General features: G+C 37.4%; 1 protein-coding gene across 1 annotated transcript in view; it reads left to right on the forward strand.

Moving 5' to 3' along the window:
* The window catches only part of LOC124722067 (solute carrier family 28 member 3-like), a 398,190-nt gene that overhangs the window by 371,581 nt on the left and 10,726 nt on the right, over positions 1-15,883 (forward strand). Inside the window, exons 13-14 of the mRNA XM_047247266.1 lie at positions 8,012-8,170; positions 14,084-14,264. Coding sequence (XP_047103222.1) covers positions 8,012-8,170; positions 14,084-14,264 — 340 coding nt within the window. The remainder of the gene's footprint in view (positions 1-8,011; positions 8,171-14,083; positions 14,265-15,883) is intronic.

Below are 15,883 nucleotides of genomic sequence, written 5' to 3' on the forward strand. Positions count from 1 at the left end.
GAATTTCTGCAAGTGATGTTACAGCTGCTGTTCTCAATGTTTTTGCTGCTGCCGGTTCTGTTGCTGCTGGTGTTTACTCTTCTGTTACATTTCTATTTGCTGATGTATTTGTTGTGAGTCAATCTGTTTTCTCTGTTCCTTTGCCATAGGTGGTGTTCCTGTATCTAAAATTGGTGGTTCCCTATCTGAATCTGTTCACTGTAATTATTCTAGAACTGTTACTCTTGGCACTCTTGTGTTCATCTCTTACAAAAATTATTTTGACAATTAATTCTTTGCCTTCTAAATTCAGATGGAGCTCATGAGCTGTGTGCAAGTGTCTATCTCCAGAAACATCAACAAAACACATATTATAATGCTCTTTTGCTTTTGTACTTAGCTTTACACAGGATTTTGTGCCTAATTTCTTCATTCACTCATGACCAGTGATATAAGCCACACCTATATTGCATATCTGCAACAAGAACGTCAGTAGCAGAATTTTGTTCTTTTTGTTGCAATGCTGTTTGCATCTGCCCTAAGAAAGCATGGTGTTTGTTATTTATGAAGATCGCTGCAGTTATGCAGCATTGTAATCATGGGGGATCCTGACAGTAGTGTTCTCTGGATTGTATTACCAATTATTTATGCTTAAATTTTTCATGTAGGCTGCATAATTCCTGACATGATTGTCTGATTAAATAAATATTTTAATTTTTAGCAATAGAGGCTGCATGCACTCCTGCCTTTTTACATAGTTGTAATTACTGAGATACTCACTGCCTACTTTGCCTTCCAAATATGTCATACTTGTGCATGATAATCACTGTTCTTGGTTGTCCAGTATTGTTTATGTTGTTTAAAGTATTATGATTGCTTTCAGATGCAAAGACACTGTCCAACACATTGCGTACATTTGTGACATCTTTGTAAATCGTTATGCAGTGCACTTATTACTGTTTACTTCTTATTTAGTTCAGTCAGTACATTTCTAAGTTCAGCTTTTAATTTTTTACACACTTGCACAACTTGTACCAGTTCTGTCTGAGATATAAACAGCTGTGTTTACGGTTTCTGCCCACAAAAGCTTTGGCAAACCCTGAGCTAACAACATATTTTTAGCTAGTTCCACAACAGTTTTATTGGTATACTCAACACATGTGTTCTACCCTGGAATATAATGATTTGGGACACTGAATTGTACAACATTTAATTTCACTGAATCTTTCTCATCAGTATTCTCAAATCCCATCCAACATCACAGTCAAATGCTTTTGGTAATCAGCTACAAAAATTCTTCACAATGCTCAGCATTTCTGCAATCTTCTCTGCAGTCTCAGACTTCTGCTTGAGAAAATATACCCTATGTACTTTTGAAAAATCATGTGTAAAGCACAGATAATGTTCAGATCCTCCCAGAAATTTATTCCCACACAGATCACCATGAATCATTTCTCCAGACTGTGTCATGACTGAAAAGTGCTCTGATGATGCCTCCCCTTAGCACACACTTCACAAAATTCTTCCTCAAACTCTTGAACTTCAACACTTAAACATGACATTTGCTCTGATGAACAAAGCGTTCATTCCAAATTTTCAGAGATTCCTTTGATGCAAGATTTACCTTAGGATGACAAGGATCTACATCTGCATTGACACTCTGCAAGCCACCATATGGCGTGTTGTGGAGGGTGTGCTCTACCACTATTAGTTATTTCCTTTCTTGTTCCACTCAAAAATAGAGCAAGAGAAAAACAACTGTCTATATGCCTCTGTATAAGCCCTAATTTCTTGTATCTTATCTCCATGGTCCTTATGTGCAATGTATACACATCAAGAAAAGTTTTGCATCACCCAAGTTCCCAAAACCCCTGAAGATAGACATTTGCTGCGGATATTGTACCACAGACACAGTCCCTTTGACTGTTCAGAGATGTCACTAAACCTGCCCAAAGATGTAAACAACCATTCATGAGCAGTGCCTATTAGATGGAGGGGGTCCAACAGCTGATCAGTTCCAGTCATTCCACCCGAAAAGAGGTACACGGCTTGTGTTGTCTGTAGTTCAACCATGCCTAGATGGTCAATACTGCAGTTCAATCACATCCGTATTGTTACTTTTTGCTAGGAAGGGCTCTCAACGAGAGAAGTGTCCAGGCATCTCGGAGTGAACCAAAGTGATGTTGTTCGGACATGGAGGAGATACAGAGAGACAGGAACTCTCAATGACATGCCTTGCTCAGGCTGCCCAAGAGCTGCTACTGTAGTGGATAACTGCTACCTATGGATTATGGCTCACAGGAACCATGACAGCAATGCCACCATGTTGAATAATGCTTTTCGTGCAACCACAGAACGTAGTGTTATGGCTCAAAGTATGCGCAATAGGCTGCATGATGCACAACTTTGCAACCATGACACCATGCAATGCAGTACAGATGGGCTCAGCAACGTGCCGAATGGACCGCTCAGGATTGGCACCTTGTTCTCCTCACCAATGAGTGTCGCATATGCCTTGAACCAGACAATTGTCAGAGACGTGTTTGGAGGCAACCCAGTCAGGCTGAACACCTTAGACACACTTTTCAGTGAGTGTAGCAAGGTGGAGGTTCCCTGCTGTTTTGGGGTGGCATTATGTGGGGCCAATGTATGCCACTGGTGGTTATGGAAGGCACCATAATAGCTGTACGATATGTGAATGCCATCCTCCGACCGATAGTGCAACCGTATCGGCAACATATTGGCGAGACATTTGTCTTCATGGATGACAATTTGCGTTCCCATCCTGCATGTCTTGTGAATGACTTCCTTCAGGGTAATGACATCTCTCAACTAGAGTGGCCATCATGTTCTCCAGACATGAACCCTATCAAACATGCCTGTGATAGACTGAAAAAGGCTGTTTATGGCCAACTTGACCCACGTACCACTCTGAGGGATCTATGCCAAAACACCATTGATGAGTGGGACAATCTGGACCAACAGTGCCTTTATGAACTTGTGGATAGTACGCCATGACGAATACAGTCATGCATCAATACAAGCGGACGTGCCACTGGGTTTAGAGGTAACAGTTACAAAATCTTGACCACCACGTCTGAAGGTCTCGCTGTATGGTGATACAATATGCAATGTGTGGTTTTCATGAGCAGTAAAAAGGATGGATGATGTTTATGTTGATCTCCATTCCAATTTTCTGTACAGGTTCCGAAACTGTTGGAACTGAGGTGATGCAAAACTTTTTTTAATGTGTGTATGTTGGCGGTTGTAGAATCATTTGGCAATCAGCTTCAAATTCCAGTTCTCTAAATTTTCGCAATAGTGCCATCTGAAAAGAATGTTGCCTTCCCTCCAGGGATTTGAGTTTCCTAAGCATCTCCTTAACACTTACGTGTTGTCCGAACCTACCGGTAACAAATCTAGCAGCCTGCTTGAATTGGTTCTGTCATTCAAATCAACAGCTTCAATAAATTTCCACCACATATACCACATGCTTTAACAATGACATTGTTTCAGAAATTGCACTTATCTTTGGATGAAGTAAAACTCTAATCCCTTGTCCATAGCACATGACAGAGAAGAAGAGATTTCTTTCTTATCTTCTGGAGTACACAAAACATAATTCATCTGGCATTACATCCACTCTCCATTCACAAAAGCTTAAAAGTAAATAGACCCTTTTCCTAGCATGTTCATAGTTGAATCATTGCTCATACATATCAGCAGTGATTTTGCAAATTTGGGAAGGAATGTATACCACTCAGTATTATTAGCCATGTGATTCATCACTCCACAATCAGCAGTCAATTAGTTCTTGTCTAATTCTGCACTCAATACTTCAGTAATGAAAGCCTGGTCAGCCATTTCACTTTTATTTTGGCTATGAACACGTTTTTGGTTTTGTTTAACACTTCTACTCTTCTTTTGAATATGACCAAATCCACTACGCACAGCTTCGTTTTGTATGTCAACTTTTTTGCACTTATTTGATGAAATAACATTCAATACAGTGGTTCCATCTGCACTGATAGTGAACAGTGCCACAGGCATGTCTTGTTTAACTACGAGCAGTGTGTCAAGTGCTCATACCATTAATGACGATTCATTATGTTTCACACTGAGTTGGTGCATGAGAAGAACAAAGTTTTCAAAATGAGTGAGGTGTTTTACCATGTCCTCATCTGAAATCTTATAAAAACTAAAAACTTCTGACCAAACAGAATGTGCAGTTTGCTTTGTTGTCTGTTCAAACAAAGCATGTAGCTTGTTCCACATATCTCAGACAATCTCAGATCCAACCGACAATACCATGAGTTTTGCTTCAACAGTTCTAATAACGATCTGACTAACTGCATGATCAGCCTTTTCTCATGTTTCCAGTGTGGCATTAAACATGTATATTTTGTTGTTGTAGCATCCACAGACAATGCTTCAGGTTTTTTCACATCAATAATACACACCTTGTACACACTGTGTAATGCACGTAGTATGTTTCATTCTGCAAACTTCCATGTAGTCTCATTTTCAGCCCCATATTGTTTCTCAGTGACTGGAAATCCATTGTAGCCATGTAAAATAGTACAGATGTACAGCTGCAATATTTGCCTGACAATTGGCCACATACAATGTGAACTGTAAAAATTGCACAACATGTGAAACATGTTTCTGCTGTCACAAGATGTACAATAACAGTACCTATTTTTTTCTTGAACTGTGGACTGGGTCCATAAACCTTTGTAGAAGATTAAAGAAAAGAGTGCAGCATGAAGCACGTGCACAATGTTATTACTATATCATGACACATGTACAGTGAGGTGATACGAGGGATAGCGATATGCACATATACAGATGGCAGTAGCATCAAGCACACAAGGTATAAAAGGATAGTTTGTTGGCAGAGTTGTCATTTGTACTCAGGTGATTCATGCTGAAAGGTTTCCAACATGATAATGGCCACATAATGGGAATTAACAAACTTTGAATGTGGAATGGTAGTTGGAACTAGATGCATGGGTCATTCCATTTTGGAAATCATTTGGGAATTCAGTGTTCCAAGATGCACAGTGTGCAGAGTGTGCTGAGAATACAAAATTTCAGGCATTATGTCTCACCATGGACAATGCAGTTACCAATTGCCTTCACTTAATGACTGAGAGCAACGGTGTTTGCATAGAGTTGTCTGTGCTTATAGTCAAGCAACCTTGTGTGAAATAAGTACAGAAATTGATGTGGGACATACAGTGGACATATCTGTCAGAAGGGTGTGGTGAAATTTGGCATTAATGGGCTGTGGCAGCAGATGACTGATGCAAGTGCCTTTGCTAACAGCATGACATTACTTGCAGCACCTCTCTTGGGATCATGACAACATCTGGACAACTGGAAAACTGAGGTCTGGTCAGATGAGTCCTAATTTCAGTTGTTAGGAGGTGATGCTAGGGTCCAAGTGTGGTTCAGACCCCAAGAAGCCATAGGCACAAGTTGTCAACAAGGGACTGTGCAAGCTGGTGGTGGTTTCGTAATGGTGTGGGCTGTGTTTACATGGTATGGACTGAGTCCTCTAGTGCAGCTGTACTGACCATTTGCTGGAAATGGTTATGTATGACTACTTGGAGGCCATTTGCAGCCATTGACAGACTTCATGTTCCCAAATAATAATGGAATTTTTATGGATGACGGTGTGCTATGCCCCTGGGCCACAGTTGTTCACAACTGTTTTGAAGAATATTCTGGGCAATTTGAGTGAATGATTTGGCCATCTAGATCACACTCCATGAATCCCATCAAACATATATGGGACATAAATCAGAAGTTAGTTTGTGCACAAAATCCTCGACCAGCAACTCTTACATAAATATGAACAGCTATAGGTACAGGATGGCTCAATATTCTTGCAGGGGCTTTCCATCAACTAGTTGAGTTCATACCACATTTAGTTGCTGCAATATGCCTGACAAAAGTTCGTCCAATGTGATATTAGGAGGTATCTCATCACTTTTGTCACCTCTGTGTATTTAGAACAACAACAAAAAACATTTAATATAGAGATGTGCTATGTAGCAAAGACATTAATGTCAACATTTCACTCCAACATTTTAATGATTTTTTTCGGTTGCCTCTACCCTATTTTTCTATTATCGAGGACTGTTGATCATAGTGACATCTGTATAAATAATAGTGGAGCAGTGGGGGAGATGGGATTTAGTTGTAATTCATTTTGATTTTGGTGGACAGTTTTGACAGAAGGTGCTTTTTGTCATTAATGATCATTGCCCTATCCTGCATAACAACACCAATAGTAGGACGGTAGAAAATACTATATCAGCAACCAAATATGATATTCATTTTGACAACATCTTGATCATATGATCTTAGGTAATAAAAGAAATGTATTGAATAATGGAATTAGCAATAATGACACAGTAACAATATTTAGAGAGAATTTACACAAAAGTAAGAGTAAAATATTTAGTAATCAGACACTAAAGCAATGAATTTAATTCCTTCTTAGATATATTAAAAAAGTATTTTTGAGCTTGTTTCCAATAAATCAGGTAAGGAAAATTTCAAAAGAAGTTTTGGAGGAAAAACTGTGGTCTAAATTTGAGATGAAATAACTGTGTGCAAAGCAAACGAACAAGACAAGTTATTCTGTTAATTTTAGGCTTTCCCAGTATATGATGTTGTTGAAATGTTCAAAGTAATAACAAATGCAGATCCAGGGTTTGATTCTGGGAGATCACTGGATCATTGATGATTGCTCTCTCTCTCTCTCTCTCTCTCTCTCTCTCTCTCTCTCTCTCTCTCTCGTGACATCCACATGTAGCAGAGGTGTAGGAGTTTAATAATAATAATAATAAAAGCAAAATGCATATTTTTGAAAAATTTAGCTTTAATAATTTGTTTACATTAGTGGTTAATACAATAGGGTGCAGTTCCCATGCTTTTGGGTAACCCCCATGACTCTCCGCCCCCCCCCCCCCCCCAGTCTCTACGTTTATACTTGGGTATTCAGCTAGGTGGAAATGTCCATATGGAGAAATATTTTGACAAGCTGCCTTGTTGCCATATTGCCATCTTCTATTGACATTTCATGTAACTTTGCCATTTTCTTAGTTTGTGCCAAACATAAAACTTCCCCTTGGGTGTGTACTATAGGGGACTGGTTGTAATAAAAAATTATAATGCAAAGTGAAATTTAACATTCTGAATTTTAAGAACATAAAACCAGGCAAAAGGAAAGACCCTCTAGAGTTAAACAAAATCTATCAGGAGAATTGTGCAAAAGGAAAGAAGTAAATGCACAGTGGCAAAAAATTAGTACTGGACTCTATGTTAGGAAGATATAATTTCCATAGATGGACAGTGTGTGTTCCATGAAGTGACATCAGCTCGTATAACAATACCATCGATGAGACTACAGTAATTTTAATGTTTTGTCATTGACAATGGGATATATTAGTCAGTCAATGAGTCAAAAATGTGTATTTATGAAAGACTTAAATAGTGAGTCCCAAAAACAGACTTATGTAAATCACACATGCTTTAAATTTTATCTTCTTTCTCTCAGTATTCTCACCTACCTTTGAGGAATGGTTCTACAGTGAAACAGCTGTTAATGTTGTTGATGATAAGGCCTAAATAGCCTATCTGCTACAAAGGCTTCTTTACACAAACCCATATTTGGGTCTAGCAATCAAATTTTATCAAGAACACAGAAAAAAATTCAGATGTCACTTCTGTTAGTTTGTAAGAGTTTTAACTGTACAGACTAAAACATTTTACTGTGTCAAACTTTATTGTATTGATGACTTCTTCTCCAGGCTAAGCTAATCCTTAATCAATTCCATATCACTGAAATCTATGGAAGATGATGTATGAATTAACATTTTTCAGTCATTTAACTATGTTTCTGTAGTTTTAGTATTTTTCATTAAATGCATGTAATTTGTGCTACAGTGAACATTATATTAAATGTATCATGACATTTAATAGTACTTTTAATCACTTTATGATTTATTTTAATTTACAGTTCATTCTCTCAAAAGTATTTATTCCATTTACATACGTCATGGGGGTAGAAGCTGAACAAGTTGAATATGTGTCCAAACTGATAGGCATAAAGACGCTTGTAAATGAATTTGTGGCATATCAGGAACTTGGTCAAATGCTGGACCAGAATCTTCTCACAGTAAGCAGAATGTTTTTAAAAATTTTTTTCTAATGAGAAAACTATGTAGTTGCCTAAAGAAGTTTATCTAATACGTAGCCTATCCATGGTTATAAAGTTTTGTAGTATCTGTTCTCTGCAAAGTGTCTGTATTACTCACCAGTTGCTCACTTATGATATTGGGCTGTTAGTCACAGTAAAATAGATTCAACATTACTAATCATAGTGAGACATTTCATTGCATCTTCCAGAGCATAATATTAAAATAGTTGTGGAAAATTACAGCATGATTATTATCATAAATTTATGTTATATTAACAACAAATCCAGTGCTGTAAATATTTGTATAATATTTATCAAGTGGAGCCAAAGAGTAGTGTTAAAAATATTTTAGGCAAGACATCATCATACACTATCCCTTTAATAAAAGCATGAACACCTGTAACAGTTCTGACACACAATTTAAAAAAAGTGAATTTCAAACTCTATTACTTAGAAGTGATGAGTAGAAAGAGAAAGTACTGTAGAAATGGCATCATATCGCACCTTAACCTGGTGTTTTTTCTGTATTGTGCAATAAATAATAAACTGAGCAGCATAATGTCATTTCTACAATTTATAAAAGCTGTGGAACACAGTCACCATAAAATATTTTACATAATAAACAATAAATTGAACAGCTGTGTAACATATTCTATGGTGCCATTTCTACTAATTATAAAAACTGTTGAACAAAATTAACAAAAAAATATTTTTGAAAGAGAAAGTTTGGAAGTATAAAAAATGTGTAAAGAATTTCAGTGTGACTGGAGGTGCTATATAGGTAACACAGTGTATCAATACTGGTGTTGGTACCTTTCAATGTAAAATTGAATGCACTGTTCTTTTTTATCATTTACATATGTAAGAAATCATATTGGACCTAGAACTGAACCTTGAAGACTTACATTAATAATTTCTTCATAGCAAAGAGATGCCTTCTGTCTGAATTTGCTGAATTGTGTACCACAACTTTCTGATGATAAAGTGATTGCTTTGTATTTAATGGTTGATTTTCATGCGAGGAATATTGACTGTAGTTTAGATACCTATGTGACTGATTAATGAGCCAATCTAGATTGGCTGCCAATTTGTTGTTGAGTCATCCCACAGTAACATATATTAAAGCATCTATGTAGAAAAACATAGGTTATGCTTTGGCTAATTGGTGTTGGCATTTATATAAAAAGCCCAACTTTTATTTTCATATAGATGAAAAGTGAAAATATTTAAACACATTGGTAAAAAGGAGGTCCATGACTGTGTCGTCTTGGATTATTTGCCTGTGGACATTGTGTTTTGCACAAGTTATTGTAGTTTAATTCTGAAGTTTTTATAATAAGTAGTAGAGGTCCTCTAGTGGCTGACGGTGTTGTCTTGGCCAGTGATGGGTTGCAAGTGTGGAACTATCATGGCAGCTCCCCAATGCAGGCTACTGCACCTGTTCTCTAGCTCTTCATTAACCACAGTGGAGTGCACCACACTGGAGTGATACAACGAATTAAGTCATTACTAGTCAAGGGAAGGTTGGCAATGGAATTGTTACATTCTTTTGAGAGATAATCACTTAGCATCAGATTCCTAGCAATAGTTCACCAATATTAAATCCCAGAGTAAATTTGTACATCCAAGTATGTACCTCCCAAATTAATAGTTATCTAAAATTAATTCAGTAGTAAATAATGTGAAAAATAGTACCACAATGACTGCCTTCTCCTTGTGCTGATTATCAATCCCATAGACCAGTGGCATGATGCAGGTGGTCCTCCATCAACAATGCCACGGAGCAGGTCAGTAAGTATCCAGTAGTTGCAGTGTGGTGAATCATCATTTTATGACCTTAGTGTTTCAGATAATGGTGCAAGAGTCTGCGCTGTCTGTGGTGACCCAAGTGTGTTATTGGTGTCTGTGTTAAGTGCTGTGTTTCCGATCTTGGCTAAGAAATTTACCATATCCAACCAGTGCTGTACTCCACCACTAGTGCATGTGGGACTAATTTGTGGGATTGTGTCATTAACTGTAGTGACTGAATTACAAGTAACAATCAGATTATTGTGAAGAGTATTCTCCAAACCACACAACTGGGAAAACCATCTGAGGGATTTAGATTTGTACTATGTGAGAGTTCAAGAAGTTTATTGTGCAGACACATATATGGTACTTTAGTCCCCTTCTATTTTGTGCTTCCTCTGGTAAACTGGGTAAGCATTTTTCATGATTAGCTGGTAATTTCTCATTTCCCCATAAGTTGCTAATAATACATAATTCTTCTTATATTACTTTTACACTGCCTACAAATATAAGCAAAATTAATTGTTATTCACAATTAATTCATGAGTAAGAATGAAGTCATAATTAATTCATTAATAAACAATATACGAAATAAGGTCACAGAAACTGTCTGCTGCTTGTGATTATTGTTTATCATGCCCAGAGACAAGTGGCATGGTGAGATGGCCCTCCGCAAGTAATATCATGGAGCAGTTTCTTTTGCCCTTATATTAAAAACATGTACCAGGACATCAAAAAAAACCTATATATATATATATATATATATATATATATATATATATATCTCGGGGACTCCAAGGCCATTGATTGATTACATGTGTGGTTGTATCAGTTTTGTAGGAAGTTAGGTATTTGTTTACCAGGGCTGTTTGGATTCTCATGTTACCCTCTCTATTAGAAGTCAGTAATGATATCTGGATTATCGTGTAAACTATGGAAAATTGTGACTGCCCAGGTGATGTTAGGAAGTGACCACTTCACAGTAGTTTATCAGAACCTTATATAGCTGAGAACTTGGATTTCAAAGAAAATTAGTGCTATCTGACAGTACAGGGTTACTGCAGAAGGCCTTTCCCCTTTGGTAATAGTGTATGGTCCTGTTTAATGTTCAATTTTTTTTTAATATTTACACTGATTTGAAATTGTGACAGTTGAATGGGGATAGTCACTGCAATGACTATCTACACTGTTTTTCAGTCTGTTGATGTGCAACTAAAATAGGCTTATGTTACTCTTCAGTGACATTTTATACAGTTTATGGAATCATTCTGTTACTCTGATTTCTTATAACAATGTCTTCTTGAGCTCCACCTGTAACCTAAGAGAGATAACACTATTGACAACAGTGACCTCAGTGATGGTCCCCTCCCATACTCTTCCTTAACATAACCAAACAATGCTACTTACATTACATAGTAACTGCTCATTGCAGCACATTAGTGTGTGACTACACATGAAATTCTCAGCATCTGACCTCCCAACCATCATCAATCACTATGGAAGCTACAAATTTAGTGTTTGGCTGTTTTCAATCTTGAACAGTCTACATATGCTGTGACAAATTAATGAACACAGTAGCAGAAGTAACAGTAAATGAACAATTTACTGCAATAGTGTTTTATATATTTCCATAAAATGATACATAGAACAACTGATATGTAAGACTCAGGACTGATGCTGAAAATCAATGTATTTATTAGTTACGTTCAGTGAGTGCTGAGATTCCTTAAAGCAGGACTTATTTATGTCTACACATGTGTCCATGCTCCAAACATTTCTGTGTGTTATTTTACACAAGGATATTCTGAAGTTCCACCATATTTTACTTCCTGCATAGTGTAATAGTACATTTGTAGTGAACTGCTGAGCTGCTCCTTTGATACAACTGAAGGGGTCCATATTGGTTCATTTATTTTGTACTGATGTTACATTCACCATAAAATGCTCCAGTGACCTCCCCTTCTTCATCTAAATCTGTATCTACAGCTACATTCACTTCTGTACCCTGAAAACTGCTGTGAAGCATATAGCAGAAGATAATTTCCATTGTACCACAAATAGGGTGTCTTTCACCCCATACATTTATGGAAGCATGGAAGAAAGATTGCTTAAATGACTCTGTGTGTGCTGTTGTCTTCATTGCACTTAAGGGAGTGATACATAAAGGGTTGAAGTATATTCCTATATCCTTCGCACTACACTGGTTTTTGAAACATTTTAAGTATGCTTTTGTGGGACATTTGGCATATCTCTCGAAGTGTACTAACAAAGAAGTCCATAACCAAAATATTAAACCACTAATGTTATCATATTGTGAATGGTTCTGTGAGAATCATCTTATTATAAATGTACAAAAAAGTACTCACATCAATTTCAGCTTTTCATCTCAAAAACAAGAAATCCCCAACATACTCCTAAACAACCATGAGCTATCCAGTGTAAGTTCTATAAAGCTTCTTGGTATATGGCTTGAAGAAAATCTTAAGCTGAATACTTTGGTCAATTATATCTAAAATAAACTGCCAACCGTATGTTATGTACTAAAGGTGCTCAGCATATCAGTCACAAATTTAGTTCTACTATAAATATATTATTCTTACTTTCAATTCAAATTACAATATGGAATTACTTCTTGGAAAACTCAGCCTTGGAAGAAAGGCAATTCATATAATATGCAATCTGAGACAGAATGAATTATTTAGACATAATTAAAGGCACTTGTCATTGTGATGCTACTACATGTTTACATTTACATTATTATGTCATTTGTTTAGAACTACCTATTAAACAATTCATGTAATATGCAATCTGAGACAGAATGAATTATGTAGACATCATTCAAGACACTTGTCATTGTGATGCTACTACATGTTTGCATTTACAATATTATGTCATTTGTTTAGAACTACCTACTAAACAAAGACAGCTCATTGACTTTAAATGAACACATTCTTAGTTATGAAATGAGACAGCTGTCTGACCTTCACATGATTCAGTCCAGAACAACTTGTTACCAAAAATGTGTGCTGCGTGTTGGGATGCAGATGTATGATAATTTACCAGATGAAGTTAAAGGAGCAGAAATGCCAAGAGCTTGTATGTGAGCAAAGCTTTTACATGGTAAATGATTTTTCTGAAAAAGGCTATAAATGTTAGCTCATCCCTTAATAAATGTTCACTTACACCTGATAATTATGTGTAGTGTGTGTTTCCTTAGTGTATGTAGTGTATTAGTCTATATTTATTACTGGTTTTGCTCCCATCATATTCCATTACATCACATATTATTTTATCTTATTGTAAAAAAAGAAAAAATGCAACCCACCTAACTTGGTTTTTGTATGACAGATGTCTTCAGAATCCATAATAGTTGGCACAGAGGAGGCCATTCTGTTAAAGATATTTGTTTTTTGACATAGTCCACCTGTTGTATATCCTCACCTCAAAACTGCTAAAACATGCATATACTAATAGCAAATTTTGTTTCGGTCAGCAGTATTCTACTCAGTTCTTTGCTTACATTGCTTTCAGTTGTGGTTACACAGGATCATTTGGGTTGTTGCAACACCTGTATCAACCATACAGTTACATGTGTAGTTGCTGCTGTTGCTTCTGCTATTCCATTTGCCCTTAATGTTGTACTTTCTGTCTGTACTGAAGTTTTAACCTTCTATTCCTACTATAATAACCTAATTATCTCCATATAACTGTTAACCAATGGCCTTATGTTCACATTACACATTAAAAATGTGGTCTCTCTATCCATCCCCCACCCCCTCCCTCTCTGATTTGCATACCCACACTTTGTGTCCACTTAGCTTTGTACAAACAGTAATTTTCCTTCAACACTATATTGATTGTGTGCAATAGGGGACAGCACATAAGTGATTGTAGCAGTAATTTTGTTATTATAGTATCCTTTTTTACAAAATTATTTTTATATCTAGCAAAAAATGCACATAAAATAGTACCAGTACATGTATGCTATTCTGTTTTTATATTTTCATGTTAATTAATTCTAAGTAACACTTTGCTTCATTTAATTATTAAAGATGAGTCTTACAAATTGATGTGCATACTAATAAGTTAATCTTTTACTTTCAGCCCAGATCTGAAATAATAGCCACATACGCACTGTGTGGGTTTTCTAATCCTAGCTCTGTTGGGATAATGATTGGTGCATTATCTGCCTTGGCTCCTAACCGAAGGGCAGCTATAACAGAAGTAGCATTCAGAGCACTTATAGCTGGATCTGCAGTTTGTTTCATGACAGCATGTATTGCAGGTTTGTAGATGTAATTTGCAAAAATTTTGAAATGGACTTGTTTCTCATGCATTCACCTTCAGTGTTAAGCTTAAGTGTAGCTGCCACTACACAAAATTTATTCTATTCTGACATTGCTGGCAAATGAGAAGAGTGTACTGAAAAAAAAAAAACTTTCTTTTCTTGTTCCATGAGCTCTACGGACATGTAACTAACATAGAGTGTGAGTCAAATCCAAATTCTACTCCCACAATTATTTCTAATTGGCATGAGGTATGGGAGCACAAAGTAAGGAATGGAACATTGACTTCTGTGTCACATTATTATGTACACACTGATGAGCCAAAATGTTATATCCACTGGCCACCACAAGGCTGAATGCCTCTTGGTGGTGTTGTGGGCATGTGACACAGTAAGGAAAGAATGTAAGTGGAAGAGAGACAAATTGGCAATAATTATAATGAAGATGCAGGCTACAAATGCAGAAATCCACTGATATAAGCAGTTTTAACAAAGATCACATTATTGTGATGCTGTGGCTGGGAATGAGTACCTCTGAAATGGTGAAGCTGGTAACTTGTTGGTGTACTACTGTTGTAAGCATCTATGGAAAGTTATTGAAGGATGGTGAAATAATGACTAGGCCATATAGTATTGGACAACCATGTCTCATCGCGAAACATAGGGGTCGGTGGATCCCCCACTGTGTACTCCAGGACAGGCAGCTATGTATGGTAGATGTGATGACAGAGTACAGTGCTGGTGCAGGCACAAGGGTTTCAGAGCACACTGTTCAAAGATCATTGTTGAAAATGGAGCTCCATATCACATGACCCCTCCATGTTCTTGTGTTGACCCAGTGACAAAAGTTATGATTGCAGTGGGTACAGTGGTAAATCCAGTTTCAGCTAGAGTATTTGCCTAAGTACATATGGTGAAAGAAAAGCCCTGATAGCTAAATTTGGCTTGGTGCAACAGCTTTTTATGTCCACTACTTCCAATCACTTAATGCAGTTAGGTACATATCTATGGCAATGCCTCCATCTCACTGCAGCTCGTTTTCAGTCACATAGATTTGGTACCTCTACAGCCTATATAGTCAAATAAGAGCCCTGCTTATCCCAATTTGTACCACCATCTAACTGTGACCATCCCACACTTCCGCCTAACCACACCCTGGTCACCTTCCAGGAATTCCTAACTTCCAACCTTGCTTCACCATCCTTCCTCAGATCCCTCCCTAAGAACAACAACCTTTCAGCAGAAGGAAGGACTGCCCTACACAACCTAAAAATGGATCCTGACCTGGTCATGCTTCCAGCATGCAAAGGTTCCACCACTGTTGTGATGGACCAGAGTGACTACCTGGTGGAAGGCCTCTGCCAGCTGTCCGACACCTCCACCTAAAAGCTCTGCCAAAGTGACTCCATCCCAGCAATCCAACATAACCTCCAATCCCTGCTGAAATTCCTAGGCCCTTCCCAGAACCTCATCCCTGAATCCATCTCCCAGCTCAACCCAACAACAGCCAGCGCACCCACTCTCTACATGCTCCCCAAAATCCCCAAACTTGACAATCCTGGGCACCCCATTGTGGCTGGTTGCAGTGCCCCCACCAAAAGACTCTCGGCCCTTGTTGA

Source organism: Schistocerca piceifrons, chromosome X (assembly GCF_021461385.2).
Source record: "Schistocerca piceifrons isolate TAMUIC-IGC-003096 chromosome X, iqSchPice1.1, whole genome shotgun sequence".
In the NCBI taxonomy this organism is placed as follows: Eukaryota; Metazoa; Arthropoda; class Insecta; order Orthoptera; family Acrididae; genus Schistocerca; species Schistocerca piceifrons.